The sequence below is a fragment of the Cannabis sativa genome, chromosome 2 (genome assembly GCF_029168945.1).
Source record: "Cannabis sativa cultivar Pink pepper isolate KNU-18-1 chromosome 2, ASM2916894v1, whole genome shotgun sequence".
NCBI classification, from domain to species: Eukaryota; Viridiplantae; Streptophyta; class Magnoliopsida; order Rosales; family Cannabaceae; genus Cannabis; species Cannabis sativa.
Window position 1 is genome coordinate 67,065,445 of NC_083602.1, and position 20,042 is coordinate 67,085,486.

A 20,042-nucleotide genomic window follows, 5' to 3' on the forward strand; every position below is an offset into this window, starting at 1 on the left:
AAAAAGTTGTTCATTTTTTGTAAAAAATATTAAAAAAATAAAAAACATTAAAAAAACTAATAACATATTCCACAATTCATCTTAATCTTATGCACCTTCATTACTAAACCAATCAAAATTAAAAGAAAATGCTCTCATAAGTGAGAGCAAAAGTGGTGATCTAAAAATCCTATAAATATTAATATATTATTTATAATATTATTATTTTTTATTGTTATTTTTAATGTTGAGATTATGCTTAATTTTAATATTTTTAAATTTTATATTTATTTTCCTTAAAATTTTAAAACTTTAAATATTATTTTTTTTAAAAGAAATAATAAATAATTTTTTTACATTTATAAAATTTTAAAAATACACATAAAAAAAATTAAAAATTAAAAATTAAAAACATAACCTAGGTACACAAAATTTGTGATCATATTTTTGGTTGTCAATGAAAGGGTGTTTCTTAATTTGTTTCATTGGAAAATACAATACAATGTTTTTTTTATCTGAAAAGTACAATGTTGATTGATAAACTATTGGATGGCAATTCGAATCCTTATCATTTCGGTATTTTTTTTCTTTCTTTATTAATATAAATAATATTCTGTTACTTTTTCTAAGTTAATCTTATCATAAAATATGAACGGAAATTTAGGAAATAAAAAACTCAATTTCTTTGGACGATTTTTTCATTTTTTTTAAATCCAATAAACAGAATAAGAACAGTATTATCAGTTACTCCAAGGTATAAGGCATCAAAATCTATTAAACCCAAAGGTTAAACACTTGTAACGTGTATTTAGTCAACATGTAATCTCTTATTCTATACAATTTCAACTCAACTTTAAATTTATTCTCAGAAATTATATATATATATATAAAAAAAAAACTAACTTTTATTTTTTTTAATTTACTATCTATTTATTCAAAAACATTATCTATTTATTTAAAATATTTCGGTTAATATCTAATTATTTAAAATTTATTTGGCTAACTAATCTGCATTAATTACAAAAGAAATCTACTTTGATATTTAAAAAAATCTAATTATTCACATTTATTTCTAGAACTTTTTTTAAAAAATATTTTGTAGAATTAATTTAGATGAAGAGAATGTTGAATTTTGAAATTTTAAATTGATCTCATTTTAATCTAATTTATCTCTATATAATCTTAAAAAAATAATTTAGTGGATGATTAAAAAATAATTTTATATTTAAACAAAGTGGTAGGGTCCGCATATTATTCTTCATCCATCATCATAATATTATGCTTAATCAAATCTACCAACCCCATAAACATAAATATCTTAAACTGTTTATTTTTAAAAGTAAATTTCTATGAAAAAAAATCCAAAAACGTAATAATTTTATATTGAAATTAAATTTAAATAATTATCAGCTATCTGTTTCAAATTTTCAAAACTATTATTCTTTTATTTAAAAAAAATAATTCAGTTACAAATTGGTATCAGTGACCGTGAAATCCTACTAGACCTTCCCTATATATACCTGTAGTTCACTCCTCCATCCTCACACGTTCTATACCGCTAACAAAACAAATTCCATACTCTCTTAACTTTCTGATTAGATTCCGAGAAAGTGAAGGAAAATTCTTGTTTGAGAATGGAGCTTGATCTTTCCCCGAAGTTGGCCACCAAGGTGTACGGAGGCGATGGTGGATCCTACTACTCTTGGGCTCCATCGGAGCTCCCTATGCTTCGTCAGGGTAACATTGGTGCAGCTAAGCTAGCTCTCGAGAAAAATGGCTTCGCTCTTCCTCGTTATTCAGATTCATCTAAAGTCGCTTACGTACTACAAGGTATATTTTAATTCATTCGATGATTGCGATCACTATGTAGATTTGATTGTTTTCTAAGTCAAATTCAATCCTTTTATTAATATCAATTGTGTGTTTTCTCTCTTATTGTTAGAAGACCTGTAGGCTGTATTTTATATTGTAAAGTCGTCTTTGTGACTTTTTTTTAATGATTTCTTGATAAATTTATTTGAGAATCAGATGTTTTTGAGCGATATGTGATATGTTCTGTAGATTAATTAGATCTATGTGAATGTGATGTCATCCGTTATTCGATTTCTTATAGGGTATATATTTAAAACCCAATGATTTAGTATATATATATGTATGGGATAGTTTTACTTTAATTTTGCCTCCGTGAATCTGCAAGCTTTTTTAAACATGTTCTGGATCTGTTTTCAGTTCATATTGTTGTAAACCCCTGTTTTCAAACTCTTTATGTGTAACTCAAGATTATGAATTTCACTAAATTTATTTCATAAGATCAACCTGATGTTAAGTGAATTGTTCTCGAGTAGCTTTTGTGCAATGTAGTATGCTATGCCATGTCTTTTAAATTTAATACAATAGCGCCGTTATTTAAGGGAGTAATTGATATTTGACAATTGGGAGATTAATGTATCTTGTTCTTTATTTTCAGGTAGTGGTGTTGCTGGAATAGTACTTCCAGAGTCAGAAGAGAAGGTCATCGCCATTAAGGAGGGAGATACTATTGCTCTTCCTTTTGGTGTTGTGACATGGTGGTACAACAAGGAAGACACTGAGCTCGTTGTTCTCTTTATGGGGGATACCTCTAAAGCTCACAAGGCTGGTGAGTTCACCGACTTTTTCCTCACCGGATCAAATGGAATCTTCACTGGTTTCTCAACTGAGTTTGTTGGCCGAGCATGGGACTTGAAAGAGAATGTAGTTAAGACCCTCGTTGGAAAGCAATCGGGTAAGGGCATTGTCAAGCTTTCTGATGACTTCAAGATGCCAGAGCCGAAGAAGGAGCACCGCGAAGGAATGGCCTTGAACTGCTTAGAGGCTCCCTTAGATGTTGATATTATCAAAGGAGGAAGGGTCGTTGTACTGAACACTAAGAACCTCCCTTTGGTTGGTGAGGTTGGGCTTGGGGCTGACCTTGTGAGGTTGGATGGTAGCGCTATGTGCTCTCCCGGATTTTCTTGTGACTCTGCTCTGCAGGTTACTTATATTGTTAGGGGCAGTGGCCGTGTTCAAGTTGTAGGCGTAGATGGCAAAAGGGTCTTGGAAACAACTGTTAAAGGTGGCAACTTGTTCATTGTGCCAAGGTTTTTTGTTGTTTCAAAGATTGCTGATCCAGAAGGTTTGGAATGGTTCTCTATTATCACAACCCCAAAGTAAGTCACAATCTCACACTTCTAAATGATGATGATTTTGTTATATATGTACATATATATTATGGTAACCTGGCACCCTTTTGAGTTTTATTTGACTAATATATTCGTTTTGTTAATTGCAGCCCCATTTTCACCCATTTGGCTGGAAGGACTTCAGTGTGGAAGGCTTTATCTCCACAGGTGCTGGAGGCTGCATTCAATGTGGAGTCTGATGTAGAGAAGGAATTCCGATCAAAGAGGACTACTTCTGAGATTTTCTTCGCTCCACCAAACTAGATAAATTTAGATATTGCAATTCTTAGTCGTCCCAATAAAATGCTCTAATGTCAATAAGAAATTGAGCTCTGATGTTCGGTTTAATTTTATGTTAGTTTCTTTTGTGGTCACAATGAACAGCATTATATGATGTTTAAAGTTTTATCTTGGACTTATTAGTGATTAATGAAGTTTTTATCTTTCTAGATATGCTTGAATTGTTTATTAATTTTCACAATTTTGTTTATTTTGGGTGTGTCATATCATAGTACGCATCTATTCCAATATAGATTCTCTTACATGTTTTGCTAACTTATTCTTTTTCTTTTACATTTACTTTCTTTCTTTTACCCAGCAAATTCAATTCCGTCCATATCTCCTTCCACTCTACCTAAATATGTTGCAAATCTTGAATTGGGCCATAGAAAGGGAAAAGGCTAATTAGAATACTTTCAAATCATGTCTCTTATTTAATTTTACTATTTTAGAGATTGTTTATGTACTATGCTAGGGGAGAAATAGAAAGGAGTGTATTGTTAATTAAGCTCTTTATTCATAATGTATTACAAAATTTTTTCAGCCTTAATTCGTTAGTCTTTTTCTCAAAATTTGATTTCGGTAATTTGTTAAGTTTCCTTTATAAAAAATAATATATAAATTATAGATTTAATTATATGTAAGAGTGAGTAGTCAATTTCTTTTAATGTATACATATAATGGAGTGATATGAACTAGTGATGTATCATTATAAAATTACTCTAAATGCTTTTAACTTAATTCTTTCACTTTTTAATTTTTTATTAAGGTAAAATCATTTAAAATACATCTATTAATTTTATTCTTATTTTTCTCATTTTTTTTAATAAATTTTTAACGTTTAAGTATGTTAATTTTCGTTAACCAAAAATAGTTTACGTAATAAATATGTCATAGAAATAATAAATGTATATTTAACATGGTTCTGAATTAAATCTGCCTGTTATTCTTATCCTTAGTTGTTATCCTTGTCTATTACAATGTGGAAAAAACGAGGCGTTTGGTTGGGAGGAATGAAAATATAGGAATAGGAATGGGAATAAGAATAGGAATGGAATGGAATAAAATTTAAAATGCATAAAAAAAATTGATAAAAAAATAATTAAATTTTTTTTCTTGTTACATTGGAATGGTCATTCCTTCCTTTTTAAAATGGAATAGCCATTCCACCAAAATGGTGGAAAGAGCATTCCATTGAAATGCCATTCCAATACTTTAAAATACAACCAAACAAAGGAATGGAATGAAAATTGTTTCCTTTCCATTCCATTCCATTTCATTACCTCCAACCAAACGCCACCTAAGTGTTAGCGAATAATTCACCTCGTTGAGTTTCCTTAGAATAGTGATGTGTCTGTCTCGCTATTTGTAACCTGAGGTCGCTTTGCATAACTGTATTCACTCCTTTGAATAAATGAATTATTTTCTTGAGGCCGTGTACTTCGAGGCGGGTGTGTGTCTCGTCAATATAAGTTTCAATAGTCTTTTATCCTTATCTCACTTAAGACTATGCAGTCAACAAGTTATGAATATGTTTTATTAATCTTTTATTAACGAGTTATTCTTTTTCTTTGCATTAAATGATATAATTTCATTACTTCAGGTGGTTCATATTCCATTGCAAGACACATGTCACTCTCTGAAGTGTAGCCAACTTTTTGGTATAATAATTTCCCATTAAAATATATATTTTTTTTAATAAAAAGAGCTTTTTAAAGGGTAAATACCATTTTGGACCTTGTGTTTTGCAAAAGTTACAGATTGAACCCTGTCTTTTGTTAAATGACAAAACGGACCCTATATTTTCTAAAATGATAAAAATAGGACCCTAAGCTTAATTTTAGACAACTTTTTTTTTTAATACAACCAACTTGAAGATAATTCCTAATACGAACAGATACAAAAAATGTAAACAGTTTTGTCATAGCACTTTTAGATCGAATTATAATTAAACTTTAAAAATCAATTCAGGGTCCTATTTGTACTATTTTAGAAAATACAGGGTCCATTTTGTCATTTAACAAAACACAGGGTTCAATTGGTAACTTTTGCAAAACACAGGGTCCAAAATGGTATTTACCCCTTTTTAAATAATTACAAGGGTATTTTCATCTTAATTCCAGTTTGAAAAATTGCATGCTTTGAGTTTTGGTGGTTCATAATTTTGAGGTACATCATTAGCATTAAATGCCCATCTTTTCCAATTCTCTCTAGTTCTCATCCGTTAGATCTTTAGTCTTTCAATCTAACGGTGACCCTTTTTAAAGTATAAAACTCAAGGGAAAATACTTTATTCGCCATTTCTGCCTTTTGAACCTTCAATTTTTTTTTTGCAAAAAACCATCTTTATTTTTCATCACCTTGCATGCCCTCATTGTCCTTGGCCTATTTTCTACGTATTTCCTCAAATTTCATCTTTAATCTTAGAAATTCTCAGAGCCCATCATCGCATTCATCACGATCCCAATCACGAAGTTGTTCACTGCCCAAAAATCTTCAAAAATATAGTAAGTGGTTTATTTCTTACTCTCTGTTATTCCTTTTTTCTTGAGTTGATACTTTTATTTTTTCTTCTGATTGCATCTTCTTTTACTGTGTTTGGTTTCGATTTTATTTTTTTTGGGTAATTTTTGGGGTTTTAAGGAGTGAACTTAGGTTTATTAAATTCCTAGGTTTTTGGTTTAAGTCAAATTAACTCCTTCCAGGAATTGGGATTATAATTTTATTTTTTTGTTAATATGTCCCAATCTGGTTTTAAGATTTCAACTCCTGATTTCCTAGAAATTGAATGTCCTAAAGACTTAGCCCTTCCATTAAAACCCAAAATCTAAAAACCCACATCCAAACTTGAGATTAAAGATGCCAAAATTAGGGATCATCTAATAAAAACCAATCATAATAAAATTTCTAGTTGTTATAGACAATTTTTACAAGAGATAACTGAGGGTAAACATCGTTATCTGCGAGATGCAGCTTGGCTTGAACCTCAAACTTTATCTTCTATTCCATTAGCGAGACCCTTTTTTTTACCCCGAGTTACTGTTGCTTTTTCATCAGGCGACCTTGATTTTTAAATTATGTCCACCAAGCCTCGTAAATCAAAGATCACCCTAGGATCCTAATGTCACTTTCAAAGCTGAGCTTATTGAATCCAAGGTAAGGACCATTGGAGAATATGTTGGTGGTGTATTAAAGTCTTGCGGCATCAAGAAAACGTGAGGATGCTGCATTAGATCTGTTTCTCTTAGGGAATTCAGCTGCTTTCCACCAAAAAGAGTAATCCGCGAGGACTGCGGTGGCGCCAATACTAGGTGCTCGTCTAGGATAGGCGCTTGGAGCCTCGAGCACATCAAGAGTGGAACAGTTCTCCCCTTGAGAGAGTATTACAAAAAATTCTATAATTATCTTGGAATTGCCCCTTTTCATTTGATTCCAAGTTCTTACAGGGCTCTAGTAGGTTTAAAGGGTTTGTACCATATTTTAGGCTGGGAGTGCCCCACTCCTCTCGAGATAGTCTATTTTTATTTTGTCAAAGTTGTTCCCTCGAGGAAGCGATGTTTAGGGGGCTTTTATTATCTTGGTACCCACACAAATGATCACAGGATCATTGTGAGGTTGCCAAACAAGACCGAGTTCAAGGACAACTTCTTTTGGACTACTGGTCTTTCTCCTATCAACACGACTGCATTTCGCATTATACGTAAGTAATTTCTGTCTCAAAAACTTGGTTTTGAGTTCTTTTTATATTTATGACTCTGAGGTCATTTACTTATTACACTTATTGTGTTGAAAGCGGTCACCAAAAGACCAATCCCCACTCCCGAGATGGCTGAGCGCCATAAAATCCTGCTGGGTCTTCCATTCAAATTGCGATCAGTAGATTTCCTTTTGAACGAGGCCAATCTGAGGACTGTCAACCTCCTTGGCTCAAACGAGTACAGTTGTGACTACAAGGTTCCAAAATACTCTTCGTGGGAGAAGGTCCCAGTCCCAGCCAATGAGGAAAGCCAGGATTACATTGCTCGCGTCTGCTATCTCCAGAGAGTAAACCCTCAGGAAGCTGAAGAAGAAGCATCCTGAGGTAATCAATGTGGATGGTCACCTACCGTACTTAGGACTGCACGTACCTCACTAGTAACCTTTAAATATAGCCAATATAATTTTTATACATGGGACAATTTCTGTACAGATCACATAACCCATAGGTTTGATAGTTGGTATTCTCGATTCCATGTTCAGCTTAGTTGCACTAGCTCATATTACGGGATTGCCAAGCAGTATGGTACCAACTTGGATAGGGCGAGCCATCCAGATTCAAATTGAGATTTAATAAACCCTTATGATATGTACATGATCACAGGGTCTAGGGAGTTTAGTAATTATTATAGTTCTTCCTCGTCGTCTTCTAATAATTATGGTAACTTCCTTTAAGTAGGAGTTTTATTCCCCATTTTTCTATTATCTGTCTCTGAGTAAGTGTCTGATGTATCTTTTTTGCCTCACAGATATGGATCTCGATTTGGAAGATATGCTAAACAATCCCAACCTTGTAAATAAAAGATCCCAAAAACGTGATGCCCAGGCGAATGAAGCCTCAGGTTCTACTAAAGAACCCAAAAGAACAAAAACAACTGCTATAAGAAGAAATCTTCAAACCAACTCACTATCGAGCCTAGAAAATCTCCTGAAAAGGCTGCTCCTACTGTGGCGAGCGCCAGTGAACAGCCCCTTTTTATTTTTTTTTTCTTTTTTGTCTTTTTGTTTTTTTTAATTCTTTTTTATTTTGTCCTTTTGTTTAGCGTGAGCACATTATTATTATTATTTTTCTTAATACATTGATTTGAAGCATTCATTTTAAATATTTTATTTATTATTGTATTATTTTTATCTCTTTCTCTCTTTCTTATAACTTTTAAAAAGAAATCTAATCACAGAAGAATTTATTTTAGCTCAAGAATTTTATTTTTGAAGATCATTATTTTGATGTGTGATAAGCATTTTTTTTAACTTTTACTAGAGAAAATAAATAGAATTAAAAGTAACTATCTAATTTTTATTCTATATAATTAACAAATAAATAGTTAAAATAAAGTATACCATCTAATTTTATAAATTACTAAAAATCTTTTGTTAATACTTAAAAGTTATGAGATAATATATTATGAACAAGTTTACTTAATAAAGTATAGATTTCTAAAATAACTTATAAAATAATAAAGTAATATAAATTTAGTTACTTTTAAAAAATTATATTAATTATATACTAAATTTTTAATGAGAAAGTACACTTAAGTTGTTTTTTTTTTTAACTAACGAAAAAATTTCATTAATCAAAGACCAAAACAAGCTACAACATGGCCACACCCAACCGGCCCCAACAACCACCAGCGACCACTACAAAATTAGGCGTAAAAACATGCCTTTTTCAGCTTGAATAATCCTCCTATTCTTTAAGCTATACAACCTGTATTTAACTATTTCTTTAATCTCATTAACAATTTTCAATATAGTTAAACAACTACTATTATGCACACAAAAATTCCTATTTTCCCAAAGCAAGTAAATAGTGGCAGCAAAGAGCAAAACAATCACACCAGGATTCTTGTTAGAAAACCAGCAGCGCCACCTGTTGTAGTCCAAAGGCCAGGCTGCTACTCCACACTAGTCAAAGACCTGCTTCACAACCTCCCTAGATACACAGCAGTTGAAGAAAAGATGATGGTGGCTCTCCTCTTCAATGTCGCAAACTGGGCAATAACTAGAGTCTAAAATAATGTGAAATTTTTGGAAGTTATCTCTAGTGAGCAAGTGTCCATGAACCAGCTGCCATAAGATGAATTTGTGCTTGGGCAGAGAAAAATTACACCAAACAGATTTGTAATAACTATCTATGTTCAGCTTTAAAGTTCCCATATACAATCTGGCAGCAATAAACTTACCCTTCCTTACTGCTGCTGTCACCATAGGCTTACTGAAATGGCTTCTCAAATGACAGATCTTCCTCCAATACCAACTAACATCCCCCTTCAACTCATATTCCCAAAACTCAGCACCTTTCATATAGATGTTGTTGACCCATTTGACCCATAGAATGTCATGCTTGTCCATGATTGCCCAAACAAACTTCCCTAGAATAGAACGATTCCAAGAAGCACCATTCTTGAACCCAAGACCACCAAAAGGTTTGGGAAGACAAACCTTATCCCAAGAGGCCAAATGAATTTTACTTCGGTCTCCCTTAACTCCCCAAAGGAAACCTCTGCAGAGCCTCTCTACCTCCTTAATAACACTTTGCGGTAGGATGAAAATGCTCATCCAATAGTTACGAAGACCAAACAACACCGAACGAATGAGTTGAATACGACCCGCATAAGATAAATGCCTAGTTGCCCAAGTAACCAGCCACATTTTTATCTTCTTTATGATAGCATCGCAATCCTCTCGTCTCCACTTTGTAGGTCTAAGAGGCACCCCAAGATACTTGAGAGGAAATGAGCCCTCTCTAAATTGTAAGTCTTCCAGGATCACCTCTTTTTCAGACAAATTAACACCCCAAAAGTACACTAGAGATTTATCCTTGTTGGGAAATAATCCTGTAACTTCAGAGAAGCTTCCCAAAGCATTCTTCAGATGGTGAGCCGCCAAAAAAGTGCCTTTGCTGAACAGAATAAGATCATCTGCAAAGCATAAGCTAATCAACTTAAGGCTTTTGCACATAGGATGAAATCTGAAAGTCTTCTCCGAAGCTTCCTTTTGAGAGATATTCTATTATAAGCACAAATAAAAGAGGTGACATCGGATCCCCTTGTCGAAGCCCTTTTTTCCCTTGAAAGTTACCATGCAATCTTCCATTCATCATGATCGAATAGGAAGTACCCCTCAGACACTTCATAATCCAACCAACAAACTTGGAAGGAAAGTTTAAGCCAACAAGTAAATCCTCAACAAAGCCCCAATCCACAGTATCATAGGCTTTATTGAGGTCAATTTTAATAGCACACCTTGGAGAGACATTCTTCCTCCCATAGTTCTTTATCAAATCCTGAAAAATCAAAATATTATGCGCTATAGATCTCTTCTTTATAAAAGAACCCTATTTTTGATGAACTAGCCATGGGAGAACTTCAGCAAGTCTTTTACTCATGAGCTTTGTGATGCATTTGTATAAAGTAGAGCAACAAGCTATAGGGCGATAGTGTATGGCTCTCATGGGGTTTTCCACCTTAGGAATGAGTGAGATTACCGTTTCATTGAACTGAACTGGAATCTTACCCGTATTAAAGAAATCTTTGATCGCTAGACACACTTCACCTCCTATTTCTTTCCACATGGCCTTAAAAAATTCAGAGTTGTAGCCATCAGGTCCTGGACTCTTCGAACTGGGGATGCTGAACAAATCTTCCTTGATCTCCTTATTAGAAAATGATTGAATTAATCTCAACTGTTGGTTTAATGTCAATCGGTTGCCAAGCTCCAGACACTCATTATCAAGCTTTCTAGAAACCAAACTACAGCTGCCCATATAGCTTTTAAAATGATCAATATAATGCCTCACTACGTTAGGATAGTTGTCAACAATATTTCCCTGAATATCAACAAAGCTAGCTATCCTATTCTCTTCTCTTCTTTTCTTAATACACGCATAAAAATAGGCATTATTACCATCTCCTTGGTTTAGCCAAGTTACCTTACTCCTTTGGACAAGAAAACTTTTCAGCATTTTTTCTCGAAGATGAAAACTATCAGCAGCATCTTTTTCCTCCTTGATAAATCTTTCAACTCCCGGATTGCTTTGAGCTTGTAATCTGGCTTCAAGAAACTTATCTTTTGCCTTCTGAAAATCCAACTCCACATTGCCCAACCTGGCATGATTAAATGACTTTAAAACATGGTTCAGTCGAGCCAATTTAGACCAGATCCCTAGTAAGCCAGATGAGAAAACCGGTTTTTGCCAGCTCTCCAAAACCAGGTTTTTGAACTCTCGATGCTCTGTCCAATAGTTAAAGAATCTAAACGGCTTCACTCCTATCTCCACCATTACAGCCGAAGATATGACTATAGCACAGTGATTTGAGACCTTTTCCCAACTGAAAGAGGCTGATGAATTAGGAAACAGATCCAACCAATCCTCGTTCTTAAAAGCATGATCTATCCTCGAATGGATTCTATCCTTACTCCCTTGATTATTTGACCAAGTGAAGAAAGATCCCTACCTCTTCAAGGAGTCCACCATACCCAAACTTAGCCAATCATTAAAATCTTCAATCTCAGCCCTTCAAACCGGTTTACCTCCTACTCTATCCCCATAATTAATTAAGGAGTTAAAGTCACCTAAAAGTATCCAAGGCCTAACCGGGAATCTCAAATTGGCTAGGCCCTTCCACAACAGCTTCCGCTCCTCTAAACCATTCATCCCATACACAAACGTTACACAAAAAGCCTCTGTGTGACTTGCCAACTTCACATAGCAGTGGACATATTGGCTAGTTTCTTCAATAACTATCACTCTAGCAAAAGTCTTCTTCTAGATTAATAACAGTCTACCCTCTATTGCTGGGCTGGTATAGCTTTCCGAACCACAAAAATTTTTTGACATCATTTCTTTCACCTTCTCACTTTTCAGCTTAGTTTCAACCAAAGCTCCAACCCCAATTTCCTTTTTTTGACAAACTTTAATCACTGCCTCTTGCTTTTTCTCTTTATTGAGGCCTCTAACATTCCAACACAATATATTGCAACAATTCATAAAAGATGAACCAGTGACCCATCTCCCTGTGTCCCATTCTCCTTATTTTGCAACATCTCAAAAGTATTCTTTTCTTTGTGATGCTCCCCATGCTCCCTAACCACTTGCTTAGCCTTGAGAAGATGAGCTCTTTTTGGTGTTTCCCAATTTTCCTCAGCCTCTCCCACTCCTTCAGCTCCAGTCAACTTAGCCCCATGACATGATTCTCTATCAACCTCTCGGCCTCTCAAGTCCCCTGCCTTCTGATGGGAAATAGCTCCATCCTTCCCCCCTTCTTTACCCAATCTTACCTCTACTTTATTCTTGCCATCACCTCCCATTACTGTAGCCTCCTTAGTTTTAGTTTGTGCATCATTTTCACCTTTCTTCTCCTCATCAGCCCCTACTCCTTTCACATCTTTTTTAACCCATTGCTTAGCCTCACCTTCCCTACACTCGGCCATGATATGCCCAAAACCCCCACAACTTTTGCACTTAACTTTTGCACTTAAGTTATTTTTTGTTCTTTCAAATATTGTAAAAAATATTATGGTCACTGATTATTATTTGAACTCAAGAGTTATGTCTCACTAAGCCTAACCATCACAATCTACTTTTCAAGGTGATTCTTTTTACATGTACGAACTATGAAGAATATATTTTTTCACTGTTATTAAAAAAGATAATCGAAATAAAAGGTGATGTTTTAATTTTATATATATATATAAATATTTTGCTGTAGAAAACATAATCAAATTTTAAACTTAAACAAAATATACCAACCAATTTTACAAGTTACCAAAACGTATTTTATTATTTTATATTCAAAAGTAACTAAATAATATTCTACATAAGCTTAACTAACAAAGTAATTTCGATAAGATGTTCAAAATAACTTATATAAAGAAACTAGATAGTATTTTAGATATTGCAAAAATAAGAAAATAGTAATGTAAGTGACTCTATGACTTTTTTATTATTATTATTGGAGGAGAGAGGACTAAAAGTCCTCTTTGTAGGAGATGTGTGAAAGTATTAGATTATACTTATGACTTAAGATGTTATTTAGTTTTTTTATAAGTACTTTTGTTTTGTTAATAACTTACGAAGTTGCTCTATAATATAATTTTTTGAATAATTTTAAATTATAAAATAACTAAATACTTTATAATAATTTATGAAATTGGTTGTTATAGTAAATTTTAAATTTATAATTTTTTGTTTATGAAGTGTTTAAGTTTACAATTTAGTTAATTTTTGAGGTTTTTTTTTTTTTTTTTTTTTTTTTTACAGCATTTTAGTTAACACAAATACTAAAGAAACTAAAATGATGCTTTTAAGTCTAAAAATGTTTTTGTTTGCAGATGAAAAAAAAAAAAACTTTGTTAAAATAATTATTTTAAAAAGTATGTTATAATAATAACATATTTGAGCTAAAATAATTAATAGTAAGGCTGATTTTTTTTTTTTTTAAAAAAAAACAAGTGATGTATAATTTTTTTTTAGAAAAAAAAAATATGACAACTATGATTTGAGACATTAAAAAAGGGTGTACTCTTAATGGGTATTACCCATGAATGGGTAATATTAGAAAATTTTGAGTTTTTATGATTAATTTTTCTATTTAATTAGAAAATTTTCTCATTTTTACATTATAAGGGCTGAGATTGGTCCATCAACTAAAAAAAAATAATAAAAAAAAGTTTTTTGGCAAAAAAGTGATAAAAGAAGTTGAATTCGACTTAAATATTTTACATATAAATATATATTTTTATATAGCGTAAAAAAAGGTATTATTTGATATATTTTTTTAATTAAGTACCTAAATTAAGCATAAAAATTCAAATTTCTATTTTATTATTTGCTATCGGACCAAGATCTAATGGTTTAGTATTTCTAAAATTAATATTTATAGTTAAATATATTTATTAGCTATTAATATGACACTTATGATTTGAGACATTAAAAAAAAGTGATAATGCATTTGCAAGAGAGAAACAGAGATACCGAGCCTATATATATAAGTTGACATTTTATTTTTTCGGTATCTATATAAAAGTTTCGGTATATAAAAATTAATTTGACTATTGTTATTCTTGAAATTATTATGATATTTGCGTATATAAATAAAATTCTCCTTAAAAATATTTGATTAAATTTAACTTCAAATTTAATGAGATATTTAATAATAAATCTAAATATTTGATTAAAAATTTAAATTTAATGAGATATTAATAATAAATCTTTTCAAATTTATTTATTTATTTATTCTTTAATTTTTATGAACTTATCACATTATTATTAAATAAAATATAACTGCACGCGAAGCGCGGGTAATTTCTTAGTTTTATATATATGTACATAAAATTCCTATAATTCGATAACTGTTATTTTCTTTTAAAAAAAAAATAATATATAACTTTTGTTTTTGTTTTTCATATAAAAAGGAGTAAATATTATTTTAGATTCTGTGTTTTAAAAAATAAAGTGTTTATTTTGTCATTTGATAAAACAGAAGGTCTAATTTATAACTTTTGTAAAATAATCTAAAATAGTATTACCTTATAAAAAGGTAAACTCTATAACATGGCTGATATTTTTAAAAACAAAAATATAATAATAATAATAATAATAACAATAACAATGTGGCTGATTTTTTTTAAAGATCTATCTAAACAAAAAACAGAAAGAAAGAAAGAAAAACAATATTTTATATAATAATGTGTTTATATGTATAACAAACTATAAAAATGATCACCATAAAAGTAATTATTTTGTGAGGTCCATAAAAATAAATTAATAATCAAACAAAAAAAAATTAAATATCTACACCTAATTTTTCAAAATCACTTTAACTATTAATTTTTCAATTTATAATAATTATGATTTGAATATATAGTGATGGCGAATGACTAATGACAATGAATACTAATATAGAACTACAAATGATATGCCGTGATTATAACTTTTTTGAATTTAATAGTTATTATAAATGAGATGTGCAGTAATGACGACTTTGAATATAGTAATAACTATATACAATGGTGATAATGACTTTGAATATAATGATAACTACAAATGAAATATGGTGATAACGACTTTAAATTTTTTTCGTATTCTAATTTACATAGCTAAAATATAGATATTTCCTTAATTATATTATAATTTCATTAATCACACCACATAAATTTTGTACTTTATAGTATTCAACTTATCTATATATAAATATAAAGGAAAGCACAATGGAGTCTAGGTGGCATCTTACATTTTTTTTTATTGTATTTTTAAAATTTTGTGACATTTTCATATTTTGTTAAGAAATAAACTACCACACATATCCACTTAAAGTCCCACATGGTTTAGAAACACCTAAGGTGTTATTCATGTAGGTTATAAATAACACTTTTGTTATGCAACTTTCCATGTCCAATAAATATATTTCTTTATTTATATTTTATCCAATAAGTTTTAAATTTTTATTTAATATAGAAAATCTATATCTATATACAAATATATATATAAAAAAAAAAGTGCAAAAGAGTCTTGGTGGTATCTTAAATTTTTTTCATTGTATTTTTAAAATTTTGTAACATTTTCATATTTTGTTTAAAAATAACTATTACAAAATTACAAATATAAACTTATGAAGGTATAAGCTTATAGGTTATTATATGACATTCTAATATTTGAACGTTCTTTAATTTTTTTTTTTTTCATTTTTCAAGCTTCGTTGTTTTTTTCTTTATTATTTGAATTTTATGGAATATAATAATATCACTATTTTTGTAAATTTTTTTGTCTATTTAAATATTTTGTTATTAGTTTAGTTTTTCATAAATTTAGTTTCAATTTTTAAATAGTCAAAATTGGAGAATGAATTAAGTGTGTTTTGTATTTTAGAGATAAGTTTTTTGTATTTTTCATGTAATAAATTTATGATAAAAGTATGAAATTTAAAATTACTAATAAAATTATTAAATCCTACCAAACTAACCATTGTTTGTTACTACTTTAAAATTAACACAGAAGTTAATACATTTTTTATAATACAATAAAAAGAGATTTGCAGCATAACATAATATAATAACTGTAAATTATAAAAAAAATCAAAAAAATATTTATTAATTAGTATAAAGACCGCGCGAAGCGCGGTTATGTTGCCTAGTTTCTAATAAATCACATGTAATGACCGCTTTAGTAATGTGGATTAGAAAAGGCAATTAGCACTAATTTTTATTATTTTATTATTTTATTATTATTTGTGAATTAATTTTGAATGTGGACCCCAATATTTAGAAATAAATATTAGAGTTATAATTTCTCAATTTTGGAGATTTTATTAAACTCTAGGGGTATTATTTAGCTTATATGTGAAATATGTTAATTTTGTAATTTTTGCTCGGCGACAACGGAAAATGCGATGGATGGCTAGACTGATCACATGGGTAAGTTTAGAACCCTATTTCATAGTGGAGAATATTTTAGAGAAAATAAATTACCGGGATTGAGCGGGGTTATGGAAATTGACCATTTTACCCCTAGTTTCAAAGAAATACCCTAGTTTAAGTCTAAGGGCATTTTAGTCTTTTATTAATGGTGGATTAGGTGGCTGCCATGAGTGTGTGACACCTAGCATTTTAATTTTCAGCCAAGGGTTAGTTAATCCTTTTCCCAATTTGGAAAATCAAAGAAAAAGAAAGGAAAGCATTTCCTCTTGAACTCTCTCTCTCTCTCTTTCTATTCGGCTGAGGCAAACCAAGGATCAAACCTGAATTTTTCTTCCATTTCCTTGAATCTAAGCTAGGATTCAAAGTGATTTTATCTAAGGTAAGCCCTAGAACTCTTGCTTATGTTAATTTTGAGCTTTTTACTTAGTTTGAGCATGTGATTTTGGAAGTAAGTGGCTGTTAGATTTCAAAGTGTTTAAGGTTCGAATTTTAGGGTTTAGTTGAGTTGATTCTAAGTCCTAGCTGCTGGTTTTAATGGTGTAGATGGTTTTTATGCAATTTTAGGTTTAAAGTTCAAAGCTTTACTCATTAATGGCAACTTGAGTTGTAATGGTTTATTCTGTGAATTACTGCCTGGAAATCATTGTGTATGCATTGTATAGGTATACTGGAGAGTTTGGTAAAGTTTGGGATTGAATTGAATCAAGGGGGATAATTTTTGGTTCCCAGCAGATGAATAATCGTGGTTCCGGATGCAGGTGGTACGTACCAAGGCCGACGACTTACAGGTTGGTGACCAGACCGGATGGCCGGATGCGGAACTCTGAGCCGATCTACACATCGTGGGGGATTTTCCGAATCCCTAGTTTTGGCCAATTTTGAGATATTTAAAGGTATTGCCATGAGGTTTATCGATAGTGGAAACTTTAGTTTCTGGGCGTTTTAAGTCCTAGGAAAGTGATTTCAATGAGTCACTCATCTGTTTTACCATTATTGTGATTAGGGCATCCATCTAGCACGTGAATTCGCGTTCCTCAGGCCTGGCACAACACACTTGAATTCGGAAACGGAGTAAGAAGCTCGTGTATAATGTATGATGTGATTATCTCAATGTATGTATATGTCTTTATGTATGCATGCTTCACATTATGTTAAACACTACCAACACTTGTATGAATAAGTTATGGAGTGTATTGGTACAAAGATGATTGTTGTTAATTTGAGTACGATGAGCATGCTGATACCAACATGCATAGGAAAAATGCTAAGGTGTGTGGTACATCACTCGTTGTTGTTACTCGGTGATCGGGATAAACTCTTACCAACACTCGTACAAATGCCGAGTGAGGTACGATGTGTATGTGGTATAAAGTGGTTGTACCACAGTATTGAACGTTCATACTCATTTGTTAGCAAGCTCGTAAATAGGTGTATGGGCGCCTATTTACAGCTCGGAAATTATATGATATGTTATATGCATTTCTTATCGGAGTCCGTTGACTCACGGTTTACTGCTTCCATGTGTAGGTAAAGGAAAGGCGAAGTTTCGAACTGTGAGTGAACACCCGAGCTCTGGGTGAGATTGCCCTTACATAAATGCGCTTGGTAGCGCACTTGGAGTGTTCTGGTCTCTGGGACATGCAGGAGTTGTATTTTGAAACTTATTTGTGCGACATAAATCTGTATATTTTGGATTGTATGCTTAAAAAGTAAAGTTTGTAAAGTTTTAAAAATCGGGATCCCGGCACTTGTAAATATTTTATTAAATTACAAAGTTTGGTATTTAATGCAAAAGTTTTAATTTGACACGTTTTTCGAGAAATTTCTTTGATTAGCAAAGTGAATTGCATAATTATTGAAAAGCACCGTAGCGTGCCTTAGCATTAGGCGTTACAATTTTGGGGTATCGAGCCGCCGTGTTTGTCTACCGAAGCTTGCTATGACATGTACAATCTTCATCGTAAAAGCTCTTGTTCACTTGCTCAAGAACCCCGTACTTCGTTTAGTATTTTAAATAAGTGTGATGTGAAAGCATGTTAGGAAGCATATTAGATTTGAATTAAATATATTTCTTTAAAAGAAAAGAAAGTGTGTTGCCTTTTAGTTATTAAGAGCGGTGTTAATTTTGATCGTCAGCTTTTAACTGGCAGCTTCACATGGATTCGGGCACGAGGCTAAGTCCTATTAAATGGACGCCCGCGAAATACAAGAAGTCAGTGGTGGCATGGCCGTAGACCGGACATGGCGTCAGGGAATCCTCAAAATCCTCGTGGTCGCGGCGCGACAGGCGCCGTGGCAGCGCTGAGCTCGGGGTGGTCGCCTGTAAATCCACTCTCGAAGCTCACTCACGATTGGGAGCGAAGATTTGCGGAGATGCAAGATAGAATCGCGTGCCACAGAAGATGAAGAGATTCGGAAAGTTGAGGCGGCCAGTGGTCCTCTCGCCGTGCCTCCTCGAAGTTCAGGCCGCGCTGGGTGCCCTAGCCGGCAAGCGCATGCGTATCGGGGTCTTTGTTGTTGGCAACCGTATGGAACCGTTGTACGAAAGATTTCGAAATGTGCACCTCCAAAGGTTTCCTCGGGAGGCCCCGATGTGATGAAGGCCGAGCAATGGCTTTCAATGATTGAGCGTATTCTCAACTTCATGGGAGTGGCTGGAAATGATCGGGTGACTCGCGCCACTTTCCGTTTCAGGAAGATGCCCTCGTGTGGTGGGAATTGATAACCCTCACTCGGACGTCACGCCGATGACACTCGGGAGGAATTTAGGGGAGTTATTTAACTCCAAATATTACAATGAAGCGGCTCGCGATTGCAAGGCAAAGCGGAAAGAGTTCAACCGATCTAGTTCGCGATCGAGGGTATGTCACTTCACCCAGTACACAACGAAATTCGATCGGTTGGCTAAATTGCGTTAGGGCAGCAGGAATTGTGCCCACGGACTTCGCATGAGAAAGAAAAATACTTAGCGGGTTTGAGTGCTGAAATCCGACATGATCCGGTTATTACCACTACCGAAGCAACCACGTATGCAAGATATGGTAGAGAAGGCTTCGAGAGCCGAGGGTGCAAGAAAATTTCTTCGTGAGGAGCCCCGGATGACTCGAGTGTTGGTGGAACCCCCAACCGTTCCCTACTCACTGGTTTATGGTAGGGATGGTGGTGACTCCATAGATTGAGCGAGAAAAGAAAAAGTTGTTCCGGCCTTTCCGGTGGCTCGGGGCAGCGCAACGCGGTTCCGTGGGAACCAAGGCAGAGGAGGACGTCGAGTTACTCTTATCCTCGAGTGTCCAAGGTGCAAAGGTTAAACATCATCCGGGAGAGTGTAACCTAAGACATGCTTCCTCGTGTGGCATGGTGGGGCATTTCAAGAAAGATTGCCCCCAGAGGCAAAGAAAGAGGAGCCGAAAA

General features: G+C 33.0%; 2 protein-coding genes across 2 annotated transcripts; one reads left to right on the forward strand and one right to left on the reverse strand.

Annotated features, from left to right (window-relative positions):
• The first annotated feature begins 1,280 nt into the window (after positions 1-1,280).
• On the forward strand, positions 1,281-3,630 carry LOC133035086 (11S globulin seed storage protein Ana o 2.0101-like). The gene is made up of 3 exons (XM_061110782.1): positions 1,281-1,809; positions 2,447-3,167; positions 3,290-3,630. The coding sequence occupies exons 1-3, from the start codon at positions 1,614-1,616 to the stop codon at positions 3,441-3,443; spliced, it is 1,071 nt and encodes a 356-aa protein (XP_060966765.1). The 5' UTR covers positions 1,281-1,613; the 3' UTR covers positions 3,444-3,630.
• A 5,489-nt stretch (positions 3,631-9,119) lies between these two features.
• LOC133034457 (uncharacterized) lies at positions 9,120-12,647 on the reverse strand. Its single transcript, XM_061109546.1, has 6 exons — positions 12,223-12,647; positions 12,067-12,169; positions 11,748-11,982; positions 10,582-11,636; positions 10,296-10,500; positions 9,120-10,135 (listed from the first exon to the last, which is right to left on the reverse strand). The coding sequence occupies exons 1-6, from the start codon at positions 12,645-12,647 to the stop codon at positions 9,120-9,122; spliced, it is 3,039 nt and encodes a 1,012-aa protein (XP_060965529.1).
• Positions 12,648-20,042: the final 7,395 nt, after the last annotated feature.